Consider the following 25159-nt stretch of genomic DNA (forward strand, 5'->3'; position numbering starts at 1 on the left):
TCCTGAGATTTATTTTAGCTGGGGTAGTTGTAAGCCTCAGAGAGGGCTGCGGTGTTGTAATGGCATGCTTGGTATGATCAATATGAAACCCTGTGGTTGATAAGAAGACATCGGCCTTGCACTACGGGATCAACCCTTCCATTTCCACAATTAATCTCCCCGCAGCAGCAGTAAATCTGTCACCTCGCACTGCTCCAGTCCACTCAGTGAACACAGGGTGTTCCAGCGGACGGCAGATTCATGGAGCCTGTTGTTCGAGTCAAACATTTACTCTCCCGCTGGCTGGGAATATCAGTGGTTTACCATTTAAAGAAATCAGATTAAAATCAGTGGACACAGCCTATAAGATGTGAGTAGAGGAAGTCAGAGGAAGATTTAAAAAGCAAAGCAGACAAACAGTGTTTGATATTGACGTGTTTTTATCAACACTCACAATCATCTTATGTAAGTGAAAAGGTCCAGTGTGTAAAATGTAGGTGCATTTTCCCCATTGCAATAACTTTACTTGCATTTATTTTAAGCCGAGTGTATGAATTGCCAGGTGCGATTTAGATCATGTTTAGATGTGTAAACATCACGCGGGTTTTGATAGAAGCACTCCAGCACACTTAAAGGGAAAGGTTAAGGTGAGGGGTATTCAGTTTCACAACATGCAACTTTTACACACTGTACCTTTAAATCCACTGCCAAGACTCTCATTTTGAAAGGAGTTTGGGAACAAAGATGTGGTAAAGATAAATCTCAACCCTCACACTTTGTTGCTGTATCAATGGCAAGTCGCCTAAACATGTGCATCAAATGAAGGACAATCTTTAACTGAGGAGCAATCAACTTAAAAACTAAGTTTAATCCTACATACCGCTTTAAATAACTCAACAGTGACATGGCAACATGAATGAGTGATGGATAAATAAAACTAACAATGGACAAAATGAGTCAAACAGTTACTTTATTTATGTTCAGGTAAAAACATGAACCTGACGCAGTAAATTATTGCAGATCTTAGAAACCAGCACATGAACGATTGGGCCAGGAGAGCATACAGTGGCGCCCTCCCCTGGCCAGACTGCAGGTGCACACCACGGTTTGTTCCAAGCCAGCAGTGCAAAGAAAAAAAATAATCGTAAGTCAACTACAGCAAGAAATAAAGACAATATAGAAAATTAAAAAAAGGTAATGCAGACATTCCCACCTCAAACAGGGTGTGAAACTGCATATAAACTTTATTTCATAAATGAGCTTGAAATGCTATCTGGCCATTAAATGATAAAATGAGACCAGCCAAATTTTGTGCCCAGCTACATTATGTGTTGAGGGTTTGCTCGGAGCTTGGTCTACCAAGGAAACCCCCCACATCTGGGTAGGGCCAAACAGAAAGACATTAAACTCTATCAAAATAAGGGCAAAACAAATTTACCTGGTCAACACATTGGTTACAACTCTTCATACGAGCTGAAGCTCTCTAGAATAAAGGAGGCCAGAACACAATCTCAGCGTGCGTAAGGGCCAAGAAAAAAAGATAATATGCGCTCATCACTACCCGCATTCAACCAACGGCAATTCTCGTTTTCACAACTTGAAGCAAAGACACACGAGGGGGCGGGGAAGCCGAACCAAAACGCAACACACAAACTGGGGTCAATATAATACAGAACAAAATGCCAACGGACGAAATGAGGGGGAAGAGACATGAGAACAAAGAGCTATTCTATCAAATGTGTAGAATGAGCAAAGTCTGCAAATTTGTCTGTACAAATGATCTTTGGAGCTAAAGTAAACCTAGCTTGCTCGATGGACCCCCCTCCCCCCCTTCACTCCCAACACCCAGTGACGTTGTCCACCACTCTGTAGAGGAGACATCCCTTTTTTTTCTTTTTTAAATATCACATAGCAATGCAATTTAAAATGTCACCCAGGTGTTTTCATCTTTTTTTAACATTACTCAACTACTGATATACGTTTTGCTCTCTTTTTTTATATTTTATGTTCTTTGAGTCATGGAACACATTTCCATTTTTTTTTGTTTTTTTATATTCTTTTTTGAGAGACAGGGGCAGCAAATATATATATTTAAAGTCTTAATTTTTCTGCAAGCTGCTTTCTCTAACAAGAAGGCTGTACACATTGCCTTGATGTATGTGATTACAAAAAAACGAAGTCAGGATGTCATCAGTCGCTGTAGAAGGCATCTGAATGTGAGATGTGGGGAGATCAGGAAAGGTGGAAAGACTGCTGGCCTTCTCGAGCCGCAATCAACAGTTTCTCTCGCATGATCTCTATGCTGGAGTAGTCAGGCAGCTTCAGGTAGTTGACGCAGGTCATGACTGAGGGGAGGAAGTCGTCCGGGTTCTCTGTCGACTCGAACGTCTTCCTCACAATTGTCAGAGGGGGATTCAGGCTCCGGAAACCTGGGAGTTGAGAGTGACAATGGGATGAGTGTGTGCAGCAAAAGTGACAGCGTATGAATAAGCTCCAGCAATACTGGCTGTTTCAGTGACCACTTCAAATGAGCGTATGAGGGAACTCACCTCCGACGGGCAGTCTGGGGCTTCCTGTAACAAACTGCAGGAAGAGTCTCTGCTGTTCGGCCTCGAAGCTGCTCAACACCTCAAACAGAAACCGAACAGCACGGCTGCAAGAAAATTTGAACCGACACATCAGATATCAAAGTGAACCTGTACCATAGTGTGTCCTGTAGGGAAAATGTATATGGTGACCTGCTTTTTGAACATGGCAAACTGTTGTGACCCAACTTAAAATGTACACAGTCAGAAACGTTGTAATATGCCAGCATTTCACACTATTTTTACAACCATGTCTGTGACACCTGGTATTATGTACAAAATAGGTAAACCAGCCATTATAAAGTGAGATACTTAGACAAATGAATCACAAAACCATTTAATGTCACTGAAAAGCCTCTTAAGTTTCAGGGAGCGTGCTGATTCACTGTCAAGGTGATAAGTAACACCTGTGCTTTTCCTATTCACAGCACATTCACCTCATTCTTTATTTAAAGGCCAAAACATTTTAGGCTTTAGTAATATTGTGGGTATTTAAATGATGCACATGTGTGCTTTCAATGTTTCAACTATAATTGTTTTAGCAGTCTCACCTGTCATGCGTATAGCCGTGGTCCGGTCGACAGCACTCCATCAGCGTCTTGACATCCCATGTCTCTGATTTGCTGCCACACAGCAACTGGTCAAGCTACAGGAGGAGAGACAACACGCCATTGAGAAAGAGAAAAGAGGGGCAAAGAACGCAAGTTATTGGTTTATGAGTAACTGGCTGAGTGACTGAATTATTACAGTTATGTACTGTATATAATGCCCTCCTCTTAACCAGAAAAAGAAAATGCCTCACCTCCTCTGGATAGAAATACTGCAGGTGATGCAAAGGGAAGACCGATTCAAACCCTTCCCTAAATGACTCAAACTGTCTGGACACTCCTTCATTTAGAGTCCAGTACACCACCAACTGAATGGAGAGAAATGGGAAGAGTTAATATTAGCGGGACAAAGATTCACCCTGACAAAAAAAATTGAGAATGAGTGGATCACATACCCTGAGGTACTCCTCCAGGTTGTAGATTGTAACGGGGACATCTTTGCCGCCTTTTTTCAGCTCAATGTTTGGGAATCCTGGGAGGGTGAAGTCCAAACCTAGGTCCTCCACTGAGCAGCCGTTCATGTTCAGGCTCTCCAGCGCCTGCTGTAGTGTCTCCCTCGTCTGACACACAGACAAACACACACAGGTGAGCAAAGAGAGAGCGATGGAGACACTACTGCTATAACATGTGAATGGATTGAGGGAAAGAGACATACTTTTTTTCACAGCTAAATTATATAGCATTTTTATAATCAGCTTTGATGTTTAATTTCTATTTTGTCAATGGAGATGTTGATGATGGACATAAAAGATGTTCATGTGGAACCTTGACTACCACAAACACACCATCACTGCTGACCAGATGTAAGAGCTGCTCTCACAGAATTAAAACATAAAAACTTGAGGAATAACATATTCACCTGTGATTGGTCCTGCTCCAGCCTCTTCTTCTGGCGGATAATATCTTCCAGGTGCTGGATGGACTTGGCCACACTGGGGTCAATATTCACAAGGTCATGGGAGCTTATAGACATCTCATGTCGCAGCATCCACTTATAAAATGGCAGACCCAGGGGCAGGTCCAGCTAAGAAGAGAAGAAACAAGAACACATTTCACATTTGTGTTGAACAGCGATGAACATACACAGCAAAAACAGACACATTTTTATCTATGAAGAAATATCATAATAGAAATTTGCAGATTATAGAATTATGTGTGAAAATATATTTAGACATATAGAAACATGAATCTGTTAGCAGACAAAATTTCATTACCAGTCTGAAGTCCATAATGGCTTTGGCCATTAGTTTTCCTAGGAAACGGAACTTCATTTTAATTTTGGCTATATGTGCTGGTTTGGTTGTTCTGCCAAAGGGAACTGCAAACAGTCCTCTGGAGCTGAACATATACTTAGTTCCCTCTTGGCTTCCTGTTGGACAGAGACAAAGATATGGTCAATAAAAGCAATATAAATACATTCAGTGTAAATGTATAAAAGAGCAAAAGAGACAAACCCCTTCAATCAGCAGTAAAATGTATATCTGAGTGTTATTGCAGAATAAAAGTGTTTCGCTACAGTGAAAATAAGTAAAAGACACTACAACATGGTGTTATTCTTAATTTATCGTCAGTTGAAGTGTAAGAGTTGGTACCTTTAGGATTGGCCAGAGTGACCTCTTCGCCCCTCCACAGGCCGAGGTCAGCCCGCTGGAGTTCTTGAGATACCAGAGCATAGAACTCCTGAGTTGGACCAAGACCTGTTCCGACCTGCAAAATGAATAAAACATAACTTCAGAAGGTTTGAAACAAAAATCCCTGTCCTAACATGATTGAGAAAACAAAAACTAAATGTACCTCATTCTCATACTGAATCTCCAACATGGCCCTGGAGCTACCGAGGTCCTGCATCACAGACTCGGCCTGTTTGAGCAGCTCATCTCGATTTATCGTCCTCTGAAAAGGCAAGACAGAGAAAATGTAAGTGAAAGTTTAAGTTAGATCACAGACCTAGTTTCAGATATTCTTAACAAGCAACTTTCACAAAGTGTATAATAAAACTGAAGACACAAAATGAGTGAAGAATGTTTTAAAAGTTTTCTCACACATCCATTTAGTATCAAACATGAAACAAATGACTATAATAGGTAAAAACGGCACCTTTTTCCTGTCGAGACGTGGTGCAACTCTGCTGTCCTGAGAATCTGATTGGTTGATCTCAGGATTTGTGTCCAGTAGGCGCTGCATGGCTCTGTCACGATCAAAAGCAGTAACATAGAACAACATCTGCCGGGTGTCAAAGGGGAAGAAGAAGGGACTGTAGAAAAAAGAGAAATGTATGTAATCAACAACCAGCAACTGGTAATTATAAATGGCATCAGTTTAGTCCACAATGCAGATAATAGTGTGTTCTCTCAATCCCCATTTAGATCAATAAATAAATGGGAGGCATTTACCAGGTTTTTCCAAGCTCGATGAGCCATGTAGGGATGTTCCCTGTCATGATGACCAGAGGGTCTTGTAGCTGACGGTTAGCTTTGGCTGTCAGCTTGCTGTTAATGAACTCACTGGTAGAGATGATTTCCTTACACACAGCATTCTGCAAAACAACCAGAAATGTTTGTTATTTGCATATTTTATGTCTCCATCCACACTATTTAGTTCTTCTTTAAAAACACAAATTCAGCTGTAGATACACCTTCCACACTGTTTTAGAGCCCCCCTAAAAGTAGAGACATTTAAAAGCACTGGGTTTGGAGCACTGCTCTGCTTTTTGGGTGAAAACTGTGGGCAAAACTGAGAACCTTGGATAACATCGCACAATTACCCACATTCTCTTCCTGATTAGTGACAGTGACTACACAATCAGTACTTGAAAGGTTATGTGATAAATACATTTTAAGGGATGTTAGTATGGACACAGATTACTTCTGAAACAGAGCCATTTTTAAATGAAAACACAGTAGCATGATTGACAATATGTAGGACAAGACATACAGAGTAAAGCCATGAACTGGGACTATATTCTTCATTTAGGAATTCATGTCAATTCTTTAAAATTTTCAAGACTGAAATTCATTCACACTTTTCAAAGTGAGACAAAAAGTCTATGACAGCATTATTCTTGTTTTCTTCTGGGATGAGACTTACATCATACAAGTAGAACATGTATCTACTGATGGAGTGCAGGACCCTCAGCAGCAGGTTGACCTCTAGAGAGGGGTCATCAAAGGTTATGGTCTCTGGTGGCTCCGAAGTGAGGTATGTCTCTAAGGGATTGATGACACTGGGACATACACCATCTGGAAGAGGTGGGGATCAAGAGTAGGGATTAAGTACACTGTCCAAGTCCGTAGAGAATCTGTGCAATTTATATCTGGTCATTTTGATTCAACAGAATATTTATTAGATAACAGAACAAGGAATTTCCCTATAAAACTGCTGAGCCTAAAAAAAGGAGCAGATGCAGGTAAGCCTAATTCTTCAATACACAAGCAGCTGATAACAAAACTGAAACTATGAGATTTTGGAGTCTCACCATGCCACAGCTCATCCTGCTTCTTGGCGTTACGAGGTGAGGTTTTGGTGGGAGCAGTCTGGGCACGGCCCCTCTTTCCACCCACAGCGTCTTTGCTGCCATCCTCATCCTCCCTCACGGGCTTATACCTGTCATGAAAGACAACAGTGTCACTTTCTTTCTGGGTGGTTTTATTATCATGTGATCATCATCATCATCATCATCATCATCATCATCATCATGTGCAGCTCAAGTGTATGTAATACACAAACAGCCAAATGAATGTATGTTTTTGACATTATTTCAGGTATCAAAATTTAAAGGGACAGTCATCAATGAGAACGTATTTTATTCTTACCATATTGTGTGCGTTTTGGTCCAGATGCCAGCTCGCCCCAGTGGGTTGGCCTCATCATCAGTCGACTCCCTCTCTTCTTCTGCCTGAAGACTGTACTGTCGTACAGCTTGATATACTGTCATGTTGTATGGTAGCAGATGGTCGCCAATGTAGAACTGTAGTCTATGTCGCACACTGCCAGAATTCAGGAACTGCGCAGCCTGGATATCCAAAAAAGATTGAAATGTGTGTACGTGTTTCTATGTTAAGAGCTTAAACACATTACTCTGGACTGTGGACTTAAAGATAAGAAAAAGCTAAGCTTTATTCGGCATGAATGACATCACATACCAGTGATTCATCGATTTCGTCATCTGAACCATCGTCATCACTGTCTTCGTCCTCTTCTCTAATTCGGCCGTACCCTGTGCAGATAAGATATTAACAACTTAATAAAATTTACCAATGCAGTCACATGGGAGGCTACATTTAAAAAGTCTAATTTCCGGGCTTAACAATCTGTTCAAAACTATTTGAGAAGTTGCTCACCTCTCACAACGAGATATCTCTCAATGGCTTGCACCAAGGCCAGGGGGTCAATCTTCACAGGGCCGCCTTTCCACTGTTTAACATTAGTGCAATCTGGGTGTCTCTGCAGCTGACACTTGAGCTGATGTGTGTTAAAGAACTTCAGTGCCTGAGAACCTCTGGAGAGAAATTGCATCAACATAACCATAGTATATATCACACAATATAAATTAAAAAGATGAACAGTAGAGTCATTTAAAGAGACAAACCTGCTGCCATTGCCGTTGCCACTAGGAAAGTCATGCACTTTGACAGGGAACTGCTCCATTTGGCTAAGACAACTGTTCATCTTGTGCACCAGTGCCAGGTAAGGCCCATTCTCTGTTGGGTCTAAACGACTAACAGGCTCCATTCCTGGAACCTACACACGTGACAACAAACATGATAATATTCAGTCTTCTCGATGGGTGAATACACACTTGTAGGATTGTATACCGAGCCTATAGAGTCTATATGTTAATAATAATCCAGGATTTGTCCCTTACCGGACAGCCAGCGAACACATGGAGGAACCTCTTTAACCGCACATCACGACTCAACAAGTCTCTGTCTGTGTTGGAGGTCAGGTAAACCAAGAGCTGCTTCACCAACCCACTGTGCTGGATCTCAAATGAGGACACATCAGATTCCGATACAATACTTGAAATCTCCAGCAGACATTCCATACCACCGTCCACCTGGGGAATGGGGAAAAAAAGAATGTCTCAATGCCAGCATGGAACTGTATTTTATACAGTGAATTTAAGGTAAATCAATGTATCTATATCCCTCCTTTTCATTGCTGGTATGAACAGTTTAATTTCTTAAGTTATTGATTTTAACAATTTCCACAGCTATTTTACTGTAAGGAAAATTGTGACTTCATCATTGTCATTTCTGGAGCCGAGTGGATGCGTTACCTGCAGGTTGAGCTGCTCAGTGGCTGTGCAAAGTCTCTGGAGTACATTCAGTGCGGGGTTGCTGCCATCCACATTTTCTGAGTTGAAGTAGCGCTCTACAAACTTACTTGCCTGTTCTTTGATCCAGGCCTTTATTTTGTCTCTGCAAAATAATAACAAAAACACACACATTTAACTCAGCTGCAATGTGTGATTTTGATTATACAAAAGTGAATATCTTCAATATATCTCGTTACTGTACCTGTTATTTGAAATTGAGTCCTTGGGAGGGGCCCTTGCCAGGCCACTCACCCCGGCTGTGCGTGAGGGCTCAGAGTTGGCGTTGTTGGCCTGGGTGCCCAGCTTACCCCAGGTCTTGGGGTTGAGACTGGCCAAGAAGGAAGATTTGGGTGACTGAGTACTGGTAGGGCTCTTGGCTGTAAAGAACCCAGGCAGAGGGTTATCTATGGGTTAAAAATATAACCAAGATCACAAAATGCTCTTTCGCCTTGATCTCCTACAAGTCAGTGAACAACAGAATGTCCTGTCCACCCCTTATAAAAGGATAAGTTCATATTGTTAACTAATTGAAAAGGAAATGTGTCTGAACACTTTCACCTGAAAAAGAAGCTGATTTTCACAACAGCATATTCATAGATACTGTTATTAATTTAAACATGGCGTGAAGTAGAAAGTTGTAGTTCTTTTTGTGAAACCAAAAGTTCCATAGTGCTAATTCAGGTGATGCAGACCTGCTCAGGCTTTGACAGAGGTGTCCATTCACCATGTGGTAAGTTGATGCATCACCAAAACAATCCTGTCACTTTAACTTACCCTGATTGTCAACTTTATCATCATCTCTTGGGGGAGAGTATTTGGGTCTTCTTGGCCCTCTTTTAGGTAGTCGTTTTCTCTTCAGGACATCACTTAACCGCCTTTGTAGGGGAAAACATCATTAATATATTTGTCTTGGGGAAAATGTGATTATTTTAGAACATTACTATACCACCTAGCACACACACACACACACAATAAAAAAAACACATTGATTAAGAGTAACAAAGGTAAATGACTCAAACACATTAGGTTTGTGCAACATCCTAAGATCTAGTTTAATAGAATTTGTACACAAGTCTAATTTGTGTTTATGACTAAAACAGCACCCATACATTTTCCCTTGCATTTCTTATTTAAACAATTGCAAAATCAGCACTGCACACACTGGTGTCCCCAATAAGTCACCCACTAAATTTGAAGCCTGTCAAGTGAACCGCTGGACACGAATGCCATTACCAGACAGACGTTCCGTGCATTAATAGAGAGATAAGCTTAGTTTCCACTATAAAGCTGAATTTGGGCCTGTGCTGAAAATGTATGTGTAAATCAAGTCTATAAGAAGCCAAACCAAAGGTATACTGTATATCTGACTCACCCCTGTGGGCTGAGGTCCAGTGAGTCATCCATGCTGTGCTGGAAGCTGGGTGAGCCCAGGTCTGGAGTAGCATTATTAGCAGATGTGGTCGATGCAGTGCTGATGGTGGTAGTGCACAGACTGGCAGTACCACTAGGGCAAGCCTTAGGGGGACTAGTGACTAGAAAGGTCTCAGACTCTGCCAGGTTTTTAACCTGGTGCATTACACCTGGAGGAGAAAAGAATTGTCAACAGCTTTAACAAAAAAACACAACTAGCAGTAATATTGTTGTAAAGATAAAATGTTTCTAAACTGCTCGCCTCGTTTTGACTCATGGCATTAAAGCTTCAGATGGTGAGAAAATTCGTTTTTGGTTACTGCAGAAAAGGTTATCAAAATGTCATTTTTAAAGTAATTCTCAACCTCTTCAATCTCATTTCCCACTGCAGACAGAAAATGTCCCAACTAAGGTGGCATCATACATAAAATGGTAGGATTACAATTTTAGAAGACTGTTTAATATTTAACAAGCAGTTTAGATGCTCATGCTAAACCCTAAATCACTGTAGGTCATCTACTCTGATGAGCTCACAAGGTGGGATTACACTCTACCTTCTCTTCTGAAATAGACACTGAAGACATTAGGCAGCTTCTGCATGAGGATCTCAGCCATTTGCAGAGAACCTACTACAATCTTCAGGTCCTGGCTGGACAGCATGGAGGCAATGTGACTGTAGAAACAAGCACAGAAACATGTGAGTCAGTTTAATTAAAATGACAGAGCATTTGGCCTGTGTTAAAAGGAGCACACAGCCTGGACAATGTTACCTGGACACAGCATGGTTCCTCAGCACATCCTTCAGCAGCTCAGCATCAGCAAAGTAGATGATCCTGAGGATGGCTCTAAGGCACTTGTGTCTCACAGCAGGGCCAGCTGATGAGCTGTAAACCTCATACAAGACCCCAAACAGAGTTTTGATAAAGCACTTGGCCAGCTCTGGGTCTTCCTTCATCAACTGGGCTCGAGCGTCTTCTCGACGAACCTCCTGGTGACTCCCTTAAAAAAAATGAACACATTTGTGTTTTTACCCTCAAAGATGTAGAAGTATCCACATATTCACAATAGGACAAAAACAGCAACTGACTGACAGCTCCGTCTCAGGTAAAACAAATTTTTACATCTAAACCACGGACATGCATTATTACAATAAAATAACAGTATAAGTGACAGCTTTGCTTCTATACGTTTTACCATGAAACTTGGTGCAATGAAACACTGAACTCTGAGCTAAGACCTGAATTACCTGTATTGGGGTTGGCAAGAGGATTTGGTTTTCTCTGTATGCCGCGTGCTGTTCCTGTGTCTTCATTTATCTGCTGCATAGAGTTGAAGTCAATTGTGTAGACACGGCCCAGAGTTGACAAGCTGATCTCATCCTCTCCGTTCTGGTGGGCTGTCTGTAGGACCAGACAGTCACCAAATACACCCAAAGTTGGTATCATACATGGATTCTTACCACATAACAATACTACAATTTACATGAATCACAGACGCTGATTTAATGGCATATTTTGTGCTTTTCAATTACCCAATCGTTGCATTCATACCTCAATGATGCGGCTGTCAATACGGTTGTAAGGATGCCATAGTCCACGGTCATCCCTCCACTGCCAGATCGCACCCTCGGTCGTCTGAGCACTACCCTTCTTCAGCATTAAATCAACTGCAAAAATCCCCTCTCTAGGTAGGCAGGGCATCAGCTCACTATAAAAAGAAGAACAGTAAGCCACAACATTGCCTTAATTATAAAACTGGTTTATTTCTTTTACATTTACAGTTTTACATTACATTAAAATAACTTAAACATGAACGGCAATTTATCAATGGTCTTGTAGGTTTTTGAGGTGAACGGACACAAATGTCACAACTTAAACAATATTACTTTGTTCAAATAAAAAAAGATTTTGCATCTACTGCCAACTAAAGTACTTAACCCCGTTAAGTGAGTATTTACAGTATGTAGTACAAATGTATATGCATAGCAGTTATCTGTAAAACGTAAGAGCATTTTACAGTGTGAAATAAACCATACCATACTGAACAGGTGACAGGAAAAAGAATATTACCATATGAGTGAGGTCAGTTCATAGAGCTCCTGGGGGCTCCGGGGTACCAGTTCAATCTGCTCCTGGCAACTGCCGTTAGATGCACCACATAAAAGGAAACGCAGAGTCTCGGCTATGTCTGTAAGGAAAATGCATCACATAGAAAAGTCTGTAGTTAGTCGCATGTGGATATTCTGTGGTCTTCTACCACAGAATATCCAGAGGGCAGCAGTTCTCTGGGTGATGATGCCAGGGGTCAGAGGAGTGTGTGTAGACTGGTTTGAGATGATAGAAAGGCAACAGCAAATTGAATCATTACAACTTCAGTAGGCAGAAGACCATCTTTAAATATAAAACACGTCAAATCTTGAAGCTGGCAGGCTACAGCAGAAGAAAAACACAATCAACACTTTACTGTTGCTGTGAGTGAATACTAAAAAAAAAACGTTTCTAGCGCAACAAAATGTTTTCTTACATCGTATGTCTACGCCTTGGACTTTCATCTTCCCTAATGTCTTTCTGCAAAGCCTGTGTTGTGTATAAGCACTTGCCTGAACTCACAAGCAAGGAAAGATGATGTCATAGTTGCATAGTCACCAGAGCAATCAATGCAAAAAGTTAGTCTAGAGCCTTGGTATATAAAGTTCATTGCATCTACTACCAACTATTCCATTTAAGTACTGGACCCTGTTTAGTCAGTATTTACAGTATGATAACACATAACAGTAATTTTAGGGGAGAAGTAATTAATTGCAAAAACGCTTTGGTTTGAGCGTGTATGACAGTTACTCACTCTGTTTCATAAGCTGGACTGCCAGGCAGGGGCAGTTGGAGCACATAAGGGAAAACATGCGCACCACCATGATAAACATCCCCGAGCTGAGTACAGGAGGGGTCACTACCAGCAGCTGCTGAATGTTGGTCAACAGGTCCCGTGATGCCACCTCCTGAAGAAGGTTCTGTTGATTTAATAACAGACACATGCATTCTCATTAGCAAGAGAGTTGGACATGGAATGGGGAAGATGATACAGAAATAACAAAAATACTGTGCTCAAAAAAAATTAGGAGGAACAAACCTCTTCATGTTGAAAGTTGTCCACCAGTCTGGCAAAACAGAGACAAGTGCTTTCCACTGATTTTTTATCCTAAGATTGCAAAACAAATACAGCCATTAGTTGAATCTTTACAATGTGTTAAACTAAAGAAATAAAAGACAAAACAAAAACTTGTCATAAAAGATACCTGATGTGTGAGTCTCTGCGTCAACAGTGGCAGGGAATCAGCTACAAAGTGGAACTCTTCTGGAGTAATGCTTTGGCAGCAGTTGGCTGCAATGGCCAAAGCATTCCTCTGAGCATTGATGCTAAAGAACTCTAGGTAGAGGAGGCAGGAAGCAAGTCCACCCTGTAATATTAAATTAAAACACTGTTATGGTCTAAAACTGTGGCTACAACACAGGAGAGCTGAAGGTTGTAACCCTGATGAAAATACAAACTTACAGCCTGCAAAATGGCTTTGCTGTGTCGCCTTGACAACATTTCCAAGGCAGTCAGGGCCTGCTCTGCTACGTCAATGAACTGGATCACCTGAAGCTGCATTCAATAAGGAGGAATAATGTATTAGCTTATTAACAGGGCACCACTGATATCTGACAGGCTATTGGGGACAGAGATTGCATCATCTTACCTTATCCAGGAAGACAGGAATAGCATCCACCACCACAGCAGAGGACCGAGGCAGTGCCTCCATCATATACGTGAGTGCACGAGAGGCATGATTCATCTGAGTACACAGTTCAAACGGTAAGCACAAACCCAGTGGTGTTGCAAAAGTGAATCAAACACAAGATAAATAATTCTACTGCAATTGGTGTTCATCATACTCACAATATCAAAGTTATGCTCCATTTGTAACAATGTAATCTGGGGAAAAAAGGTGATAATCAAAACATGAGTGGTAGATCCCAAATTCCAATGAAGACATATTTTACAAAGCAATACTGAAAATGTTTTCCTGATGTAAAGAACAGGAAGAGAACAAAATGGCCCAGCCAGAACAAGACTCACCAAAGCAGGCACCACACTCTTAACAGGGAATCCACCAAGTGTCTCCTCATTGCCCATTACCAGCAGCTGGCACATCTCAATAGCTGCTTGAAGTTGCTGAGACTCATCACCTGTAGCCTGCAGGCCCTGCAGTAACTGCTGAGCTTTGGAGCCTGAAAAAGGGGCAGAGTTTTTCTAACAGTTATTTAGAGCTTAGCGAACATGAAAGACTTTTGTAGGAGAAAAAGTTGCACTAACTGGCTCCACTGCCTATGGTCCTGTGAAACAGCTGAGACATGCGGGGTCCCAGGGGCCCAAAAAGATGTGGGGGGAGTCCTCTGGCCTCCAATAGAGCTAAAAGGACACAAACAGAGGGGTTAAAGCCTTGTTTATAGTCGCATGAGGCCCTGAGGTGCGGACCTCTGAAGACGGCACGCACACACACACACATACAGACGGACAGACCAGAGAAGCCACGGCCGTTTTTATGGTTCATGCAAGACTCATAGTGGTTACACTGGAAAAGATTTTTTTCAAACATTTACTTAAACATTTCAGTTTTGTCTTCATACACGTCTAATAAGCTACATTCAAGCAATGAAATAGAAGTGTGCTAGATGTGGGAAGTCCCTTATTGACAGAAACCTACCTCAGCCAGTTTTCCCTCAGACACTTTTTTTTTTTTTACAAAATTTCAGGAGGTGCACAAAACATTGCCGCAACAACTTTTTGAGTCCTCGCACCCAATGTGCTGGTTGCAATGCCATCATTTCTGTTCTGTGATGCACTACAGCATGTATAAACCAGGCTTTAGAGAGCAACGTACCTGTACCTATACCTGAAAGGACTTTTTGGGTATAAAGGTTTTATACCTGAAGCTATAACTGTAAAATCAGGCATGTCTGTACATTAACTATAATGCCCAATAAGACCACATTCCCACTGGTCAAAAAGCCTGTTTAATCCCAGGTTTGAATGGGTTTTTGATCAGTAGGAATGTGTTTAATCTGCATTCACTCCCATGTCAAATGACTCTGCAATGCATGCAGGCATTAGTGGGAATGAAGCCCTAGGTAAACACCCTTGTTTGTTCCTCATCTTCTTAATTTTTGGCAGCTATGTAAATTCCAGCATCATTTCAAGCACAACATTAAGAACACACTAATGCATTCATCTTTCGGCCTTTAGCACAGCCGTTAGCCATGAATGAAGCACAATTAATCGATTATTAATCAATTACTAAATTAATCAGCTATTTTGATAATTGATTATATGGTTTGAAGCTTTTTTCATTATTAAAATAAGATTTCTGATTGTTTAAGCTTCTTAAATGTGAATATTTTCTTAATTTATTTGATCTGGATAACAAATAAATCATTAAAAGTTAATAATTTCGTTTTTTGGACAAAACGAGACATTTGAGAACAACATCATTTCCAAGTTTGACGAACACCAATCAACATTTTTTAAGGTTTTCTGACATTTTATGGACCAAACGATAATCGATTAATCCAGAAAATAATCAGCAGATTAATCTCATTAATTAATTTAATTATGAATAATCGTTAGTTGCAGCTCTACTTAAAATTGTTCACCATTAAGTTTGAATGAGGGACCCAAGTGGAAGATACAAATAACATATTTCACACACAAGTGATGCACAGGTGGAAAAGAAAAAAAACATGTCTCAGTGCAAACTAACCAGTGTTAATCATATTTTTCATGCCCGCTTATTTTAGTGTTAAGAGGATTAATAAAGTGACAAGGAGGATTTGACAAACCTTGGAGTCTTCCCATTTCAGAGTCATCAGACTCACTTTCTCCAGAGGTGGTCATGCCCACTGCTCCAGCAACTGAGCTTGAAGCTGGATAGAAACAGTGTAAAAATGTAATCCTCAGCGAAAGATAAATGTAAATTGGTGGCTTCTGATGCTACTAAGAAAAGGCTAAAAACCTGTCTGCTTTGGACGTGTTAATCGACACACATTAAGGAAAACTGGTTTTACCGATAAAGAAGAATTGAAAAAGTGATGATAGGTACCTGAAGCCCCCTGTGATGCCTCATCAGTGCGAGCGGCTGAGGAATTGGCCCCATCCTGATTGTTGTCGGAGTCGGCCATTTTCTCCTGCCGGCGAGCGTCGGCTGCCCCGCGCTTGCCTAGGCCTGAGCCCCGCCGACTGTGGTACGAGTAAAACAGATTGACCGTGATGACTGAGGAATTTTTTTCCACTACTAGTCACATTAATACACGCGTTAGCCTTGGATGTTTTCTTCATATTTTATATTCATTTAAATACATATGAAGGCCCTGTAAATCCATGCTGTTTTAAAACAAATGCCCATACTTGTTAGCCAAGGCTCTGAAAGTTTAAGATGCTTGAATTCACAAGGTCCCAATCCAATTTAATTTTAAATTTGATATTGATTAATTTAGAGATATTTCAGTTTCCATACCAACTTTGCTAGGTTAATTATAAGGTTTTCACAGAACTTACGTTGCAAATTGTATACAATTTGGATCTCTATAACCTGGTGCACCATTAAAAAAAAAAATTTTTAAACGACCATACAGTGCAACTTAACAGGAAAAAATATCTATCCTACAATTGCCCTAAGGCACTTTAATTAACAAGATGTCCTGCAGAGGGTGCTGTGAATGCAGCCTGGCCTGCTTCCATGCCCTGTTTGCTCATCAGAAGACGTCAACAGTAATGCATTGTTTTGAGGTGAAAATGGAAGACAAACAAATTCACCTGTCCTCCTGAGCAGATAACCTTATCTTACATTTCTGGTTGTACAACATAGATGGCAAAGTAATGAAGAATCTGCAGACTCAGGTGTTAGTTTGTGCACAGGAAACAGCATGTATTAAAACATTTTATGAATCAATATCAACAATTCCAAATAAATATTGATAATTGAATTTGGCATGCTGTATGTGATTCAACGTTGTAACACTATTGAACAAGAAATGCATTACGTTCAGTTTTTGTTGACACAAAGTAGTGATAAACAAATGAAGCCATGTCCAAATTACAGGCATCAATATTCACACTATGGTCATCAGTGTAATCAGTGTGATTAGTACCTGGTGCTGGCACAGGAGCCCGTGGTCTTCTGGCGTGTGCTCCGCCGATAGCTGGGGAGCTCTGCTGGAGGAGACTCGCTGCGCTTCTTAGTTGATTTCCTCAAACCTAAAGGTTAAAAAGCACCAACACTGGTATTTTAGACAGAAAACTATATTATAAATCAATAGCAGTTTTAAATGTGGGTTGATTTTAGGGCGAATGATGTGAAAATGCTCTTGTACCCAGGTTTAACAATTAAACCAACAATAATCTCTTCTCAAAAAATACACTGTAAGAACTGTTCAACTTTTACTATCATATTCCAAACAGAGGGCAAATGCTAGCTTCTGTGGCTACATATGAAACAATGCATCTGGCATAAAATGTTAAAATCTTAGATCAGTCATTTTTCCAAGTGCTGAATGTGTTCAAATAAAATACTTTATTACCCCATTAAGTATTATTTGGCTGCTGAGGCTCATCAGAAAACAATCATGAAGCTGCCTAAACAGATTCATAATTGTTGTTACTCTTCTCTACAGTAAAGTTTTCTAGTGTTGCCTGCTGCCTGTTCCACTGACTAGAAGGATATTAATAGTAACCCAACCATGGCCCTATGACAGGGCAACCTTCAAGCTGGATCTATGACTCATAAATCAGAAGTATAAAAATAAGCATTTCAACAAATTAAGACCAAATAGTACAAACATTTAAGAACAATTGGGTTGTTTCTTGGACTTGACTGGACTATAAATGTGTCTCACCATTGAATTACACGTGGACTAATAGTAATCCCTAAAATAAATTTAACAGTTTCTATCTAAAGATGACAGTACCCGAAGCCAATCATAAATCTGTCATGGCTCAGGGTGCAGTTAGGTTACCAAATTAACATGAACAGGTTTGAGCTGTGGAAAGCTATACAGAATCAATAACAGTACACAGACTGTACAACAGCACTGTATAAACCTACTCACCATTGCAGCTGAAAGTTACATTATGTGTAGGATAAAATTTAACAAAGGTGGATACATGAGGATATTCCCATAGGTGAAGTTCTTTCCCCTAAAGAGAAACAGCGTGTGAGCCCTTTTCTGCCCTCAAACATAACCCTGTTCAGCTGGTAGGCCAACACACCAGTGCCAACTTGGGCGGGGTCTCTCCATTTGAGCCAAGAGCCCATGGCACAGAGCCCACTTCAGTTTCTATCCTTTCACCTGCCTAGAAAAGCCTGACCCCACATTGGCCTGAGAGTTTGGGTGCACTTCAACATGCACACCAAATGTCTACTACAATTTTGAGCTGGCCCTTTACTCATCTTCACACCAGGGAACAAAACTCAATACTTCTGCAGCACTGACATAGTTAAGGCTGTAGCAATGCTCGTTGGTATTACAGAACAGTCCAACAGTTACTTTGTTTTCCTTTGGTTAGATATTGTTGCATTTAAAAGCAGTACTTCATTTAGGAATGCTTACATGACATTTTTACAGCAGATGCATATGAGAATCTTGATTTATGAATGTGTGCTTTTACTTCATACAGCATGGCATCTGGTAAAATGTTTTTGAATAAGTGCTAGACTCCAACTGATAAATCTGGCATGATTGATATTTCTGAACACGTGTGTAATATGATGCATACTATAATGTGATGTACTATTTATAATATAACACATCTGCTGAAAACTCAATGAAATATGAAAAACAAAGACAATGTTCTCAAACTTCTTAGGGCAGTAGTGTAAAATCTTAATAAATTGTACCCTGCCCCTTCCACATTGCTATCTTGAGGCACTGAAAGGTGATAGCATGACGGCTTGGCCAACAAAAACCTGGTCTTATGTCAGTGGCAGAGTATTTAAAAGTGCAATATCAATATGACATCAATCAATATATGTTTCAATGATTGCAGGAGCAGAATGGGCACAGAGTGCTTGTTACAAACACAGATGACCTATGAGGTAAGGTATACTAAAAGTAAAAGGGAGGGGACACCAACTATAGAGCTATTAAACCATGAGCAAAATGCTATGTTTCTTTCCTGCCACCAAAATAGCTGATGGACTAAGAAACAGTCTGATGCAATTGATCCATACAACAAATGGTTCAAATGGAGTCCTATGTATCTACTATTAAACAATACATTTGGTTCACAATGATAATTGAGCCACCAGCAGTGTTTAAGTATTGAGCTTCTCTCCTGTTGCAAGCTACAGGTGCTTCTGACTGAAATATGAGCCAGTTCACCACTCAGTGGAGTCCACACTCACCACAAATGTGAACTGAATGTTTGTCAAAACATGCCAACTGTATTGAGACAATGTGTACATAATAAGATACACATACAACTGGACAAGGCTTTTTGAAATTAAATCAACTATGTGTACTCATTTATATTGGAGTTAAGGCATTTATCTGTAGGGTTGACCTCTTTGGTTGGTGACACATCTCAGCTCAGTGGCAACTGATGCTGTGTCACTGCTCCTGTGACACAGGTCCTGTGACATCTAATCCCAGAGGTGTAACCTCTAATCTAAGCACATGAGAATAATGTGCTATCCCTCATCAAACTGGTCATAATCTTCCTTTTTCTTATTTATTCAAAGATAAACTTCTCCCCACACACTGACAACCTCTCCAATCAATAGAAGATGGGGTAAATTTAACTGAATGTGAAACACCAAATACAAAATGAAATGGCATAGTGTTAAAATGATTTCTTGTTAAGAAATGTTTGTTAAAAATGTGTAAAAGTGAAATGCTATGGCTCAATCACTGAATAAAATTAATATTGATAAAAACAAGTAAAAGGGAAGCAATACACAGGTAACATGACTTACTTGCTAGTTTAGCTTGTAATCCTGAGGGCCCAGGTTTGGAGGTCTCAGTTTTGGATGATCCGGGCAAGGACAGTTTGGGTTTTGGCAAGTTAACTTTGGGATTGAAGCGTGCTGCCCACTCAAATTTTGAAGAACTGGCAGATTTTGCTTGCTCCTTTTCACGGGTACTGCGGCGTGGGGAGGGGCTTGAGGCTGAGCGAGAGCGACGTGCCTTGGTCTGATCTTTTCCCTGTTTGACTCTGGCGCCCTGCGTGGTGGAACTGTTGGTGCCTGTGGTGGAAGAAGAGGAAGAGGTGGAGGCAGAGGAGGAGGAGTCTGTCACGTTGCTACACCCAGCTTTGGCTGAGGCGGCCGATTTAGACGCCAGCTTGGTGGGTTTTACAGTTCTGCCCTCTGTGCGATTGGGGAGGGACCCAGCGGCGCTACTTAGACCGGGGAGAGAGTCCACTTTCTTCCGTTTCTGGCCTGATGAGGCCCCAGTGGGCCCGCTCTTCTTGCTCTGACCACGACCTGACGATGCAGGTGGTTCTGGGGCAAGTGATCTCTTCTTGGACTTTGCTGGGCCTTTCTTGTTTTCTGAGGTATTTTCTCGGGGTGGTGGGAGTGATTTGGGCTTCTTGGCAGGGGTTGGTGCAAAGGTACTTATTTGGTCAGGAGCTTCGCTTCGTTTTAACCCTCGGGTGCCTTCACTCTTTGACTGGTGGCCAGGTCTCTCTTGTTCAGATGTTCCTGCAGCCTCCGAGTCGTCTTGCAAAACAAATGAAGCCACGGACTGAGTAAGACTGGTTCTGCTAGGGAGCAAGAGGGATAACAAAAATATTTAGAACAATATAGAACAAGGTATAATGATAAATTACAATGCCACATTCAACATGCTCAATCAGATTTAGAACAAAAGTCAAAGGTGTAAAATAAATTAAAAGTTATTTGACTACAAACCACAAACCCTACATACACACGCACACACATGAAGCACCAAGTAGAAAAGAGTGGTACCTTCTTGAGCTGTGCCCTCTGGACTGGCCAGTGGCTGTGCTGGCTGTGGCTTTGGAAGCCTTAGAATTAGGTCTTCTACTTTCAGGTGGGGAATTTGCTTTATGTTTTATCTGCTCAGACTGCAACCTGTAAGGTTGGAAATTAAAGAGCAAGTGACATTGTATGTTCCTGTATTTAAGTCCCATAAAAGAATATTAATCAATCCCCAAATAAATGTGACTATCTGAATGCCTGTTTCCATGTCCTTTAATCACCAACACATCTGGAGCAGCACCCAAAAGTATTAATCATCATTTGACTATGATAAAAGGACGAAAGCTTCGTCTATGATCAAAGAGGCCAATAATCTGTGCATCAAGTTTAAATTTCAATTCACTGCATACATCACCCTGGACCTACGGACAAACATCAATTTTATTAAACAGCCCTCTTTTGTCGCTCCATTCATTAAAAAGAGAGTTCTCTGTAAACCTGAGTTAAATTGAAGATGTCTCACCTCTCATCAACAGGTAGAGAGAGGTAAGATGTCTTCAATTTAAGATCAGTTCAGTTCAGTTGCCTAGAGCTATTGCCTGAAGATGTCTATGACCTAAATGACTGAGAACCCTCACAGACATTTGCAAACTAAGATTACTACCTCTAACTTTGGACTGAGATTTTCACAAAAAGGCAGACTCACCTTCCTGCGACTGTGTGGTCTTGTGGCTGGGCCGCAGCAGTGTTCCTCTGTGAACGGCGCAGTGACCCCCCTGGATTGGAATTAGGCCGGTTGGACATTGGCACCTCTCTCCTGAAGGGACATACCCTTTCTAGACACTACCATTCACTGAAATTTAAGAGAAATAAACACATTAGAATACTAATTTTCACCAACTGGTGATGTTTTTAACAGCTTGTTGTGTTGTAGATAAGACCTGATAGAGCTTTTCACCATCAATCTAGCTCATCCATCTAGCAGATGTGACATAGAAATGTGTCATCATAACTAGTCCCACATTCAAACAGGATTCAAACTCTCACCACCCATCTAACTACTGCTAAAGAAATGTGTTGCCAGAAATACTACATGACATAATACAATGAAAAACGGTATTTTATAAAGCTAGGTGTATTTTTTGTCTTTGGAAAAAGAAAAGAAAGGTGTATTTTGCATATTTGTGAGATAAAAGTACACTTAAGAAATATCCGATTTCCTTAAAGAAAAAACAAGATCTACACAACTTAGTTTAGGTTCAAAACACACTAACACGTTACGCAGTCTCCCCAAAATGATCACAACATAAAATACACTTCCAGTAAATCACTGAATAACAATATGAATCTCTTATTACCCATGTCAATTTATTATACAATAGTTGTAACAGCACAAGATTTAAAGCAGGTTTGCCACCATCTGTTAACCACAACCTTATTTGAATGTCTCTTAACAACACTGATACAAGTTGAGATTTCATTGTAGAGGATGACCGAGGTCCTTATTCACTACTTTGATAATAATTACCAAGACCAAAGACACAACTAAATAAACCTACATTGGACAAAATTGAAAGTTGAGAAAACACATCAACTAAAATATTCATCAATATTATAACACTTCTCACATTTTTCACATTAGCTAATAGTTAATTCTTTTGAAAAATGTGTACACAATTACCTCGTCTACAATATTCAATAACGTTAAAATAATACATAGAAAAAATCCTGTGTACATGAGAAGAGGTTTAATTTATACATACCTCCCATGAGTCACTGACATGAGGGAACTGATAAAAAGGAGTGATTGATGTGTTTTGAACACACACACACACACACACACACAGACAGAGAAGCATGATTTTATCAATTAATACATAGAGGCTACTTAATCAACACCCAAATCCTTCACGTAATCTAGAAATATAAGATGATCAATTAACCCATTTGGTTACGGTTTAAATCATGACATCATTGATCATAAAAATACGCCATACTTGGCAAGCTCACAGGGCCTTTTCAGGCCTGTACTCTGACAGTGTGCATCCTCGTCTTTGTTTATTCGTCCATTCTGACAACTAATGCACCACACTTCGCTTAATAGGATTAGTTAAGCACATCAAATGATCGGCGAAACTAAACGCACCCGGGTACATCGTTTCTTCCTCTACAACACAAACACACGAACGACAGTGTCCACTTTTTATGTCTATGATTTACAGAGGCCTGTGTTACTGACGTAGTTGTCTACCACCGCCGACTAATGTTAGCATGTTTAGCCACTCTAATATCTTAGCTAGTCTCGTACATTTTGACAGTTTGTCAGTCCGAAAAGGTCTTTCTAAAACAATACACAACCCACAACGAAGCTTGGATACACCGTTTGCTGAACGTAAAGACAGTGAAACACTGTAAAGCTGATAATAACATACCAGGGACACGTTAAAGTTACGTCGGCTAGCGTAGCAATGGCTCTATGGAAATGCGTAGTTGGCGTACCGGTGTGTCAGCCCATTTAGCTACGAAACGCACTGCCGAAAGGAATGGTTACCTTGTTTGTAGCATGAAACTGTGTATTTTCTCTCAGACCGGCCAATATATGCCCCCAAACTGACAAATAACGAGAACGTTAACTGGCAGCAAGTGCTGGACCGTATATCGACAGCGGTTTAATGTTATACAGCTAGCAGGCTAACTTGGTATTCTCACAGCCATGACACACTGTGCTCAGTGTATGGCAGACGATCAAGTTTAAAGAAAACATACTTGTCTCGTGCGTCAGTTAGCTTACCGTCTCTGTCGCTTCATCAAATCAAATAAGAAATATACAGCTGTCAAGTCGACAGGTAACCAGACAAATCCAGTATCACTCTCTCGAGAACTGTCAACGCCAATGCAGAGTGTTCAAGCCGACCTAACTAATGATAGCTGGCTGTGGGGGGATCGCTGATATTTTCAAAGCAGACTTAAAAGGCCAGCGTCTACCTTGTACTTTAGCGCTGGCTAACGTTTATGCTAACGCTAACCAGACAGGAACAAGTTGGCTTCCATCAAATAACATGTCAACAAATCATATACATGAAAGGAGAGTTTGGTTATGAACCAAAGTGATGCATTTTCAGTGGCCCAATTAAAGTCCAGAATTACAAACATCGATGCTAATTATTAGCAGGCTAACAGTAGCCCGGCTAAGTAAGATCGTTACATCAATGACCGTTCACTTGCCAACAATACATGGACAGAAAATGAACACTTGACTGTGGGGCAGTTGTTATAAATTAATGTATTTCTGTGAATGAACATGAAAACATCTGACATTATCAATACAGAATTAGCTAATTAGCTACTGCAGGCCAGTCACGTATCTGACGTTTAGCGTCGTCAAACCAAACAACAGCGTTATTGCTAGAACCAGCTAACCTTGGTACACAGGGTAATTAATATTAGCAAGCCTAGCTATCACCGACTAACACTTTGCCACCTCTGCTGGGTGGCAGTTGGGGTTTGTTTTTACGCGGCGGATTGGTTATATTTTAAAAATGAAATATATTTGGAACGGTTTGTCAAATTCTTTTAACATTCACAACTTGTCCGGCTAGCGGCTAACACGTTAACGCTAGCTAGCAGAAGAGAAATGGCCTCTGATACCTTTTAGACACAAAAAAACAGGAAAGCAGGAACGGGGACTCGAGATATTTTCGTAGCTCTGAATCGTGATTCTTCCGATGTATTTCGACACTGAATAACCTCCAAGGCCCAAGAGACCGTTGGCTGACATGTCACTGAAATTTTCTGCCGTACGTATATAATGTTGTTACCTATTTGTTCCAGTGTTGTAGTTGTACCAAGACAGTGCACGGGCTCCTCTTTTCTCTCTCCCCCTGCTACTTTCGCATCAGCTGAGGGGCCTATAACCGCAGTATACATCCGCGTGATTCATCCGCTCATGGACTACTTACTGTACTTCATAATTTTCAGCTCTCGGCCTCTGCGTGTTCTGAAAGAATGACACAACATTGGATGCCTGTTGTGGTTCCGTAAAGCGCCACCTTATTGAGACAAAAATGTGGAGACGTAATTTTGTTCTTATTAAATGGCAGTCGATGCAACGCTGAAGCCATTGGCAACACGACTTGTCACATATATGATGTATCAGTCCGCTGGGTCGTGACCCGCTGGCCAACCAAGGTATGCAGAAGACCATCTCTGGGTACACAACAAACCCAGACCTTGAAGCAGATGGACTACAGCAGCATATGACCACAGCTGGTGCAGCTATGAAAAG

The 25159-nt window shown here is 40.8% G+C and overlaps 1 protein-coding gene across 11 annotated transcripts; it reads right to left on the reverse strand.

Moving 5' to 3' along the window:
• Window positions 1-932: 932 nt before the first annotated feature.
• trip12 (thyroid hormone receptor interactor 12) lies at window positions 933-24825 on the reverse strand. 11 transcript variants are annotated; one of them, XM_058633398.1, is made up of 42 exons: window positions 24693-24825; window positions 21581-21727; window positions 20902-21027; window positions 19906-20693; window positions 17084-17189; window positions 16036-16172; window positions 15776-15859; window positions 14253-14348; window positions 14016-14167; window positions 13836-13871; window positions 13636-13731; window positions 13449-13541; window positions 13192-13353; window positions 13026-13094; window positions 12741-12906; window positions 11969-12086; window positions 11450-11606; window positions 11146-11299; window positions 10670-10898; window positions 10454-10572; window positions 9862-10069; window positions 9264-9364; window positions 8692-8866; window positions 8451-8592; window positions 8037-8228; window positions 7761-7912; window positions 7513-7670; window positions 7315-7388; window positions 6985-7184; window positions 6648-6775; window positions 6260-6411; window positions 5566-5708; window positions 5270-5426; window positions 4967-5065; window positions 4765-4879; window positions 4387-4541; window positions 4032-4196; window positions 3568-3732; window positions 3367-3480; window positions 3116-3210; window positions 2529-2632; window positions 933-2408 (listed from the first exon to the last, which is right to left on the reverse strand). In XM_058633398.1, the coding sequence occupies exons 2-42, from the start codon at window positions 21676-21678 to the stop codon at window positions 2212-2214; spliced, it is 6177 nt and encodes a 2058-aa protein (XP_058489381.1). In that variant the 5' UTR covers window positions 21679-21727; window positions 24693-24825; the 3' UTR covers window positions 933-2211. The 11 variants fall into 11 exon arrangements, with proteins under 11 accessions (XP_058489381.1, XP_058489379.1, XP_058489380.1 ...); XM_058633396.1 differs by having other exon boundaries at window positions 8692-8893; XM_058633397.1 differs by having other exon boundaries at window positions 19906-20696.
• Between the last annotated feature and the right edge of the window lie 334 nt (window positions 24826-25159).

The sequence above is a fragment of the Solea solea genome, chromosome 7 (assembly GCF_958295425.1).
Source record: "Solea solea chromosome 7, fSolSol10.1, whole genome shotgun sequence".
In the NCBI taxonomy this organism is placed as follows: Eukaryota; Metazoa; Chordata; class Actinopteri; order Pleuronectiformes; family Soleidae; genus Solea; species Solea solea.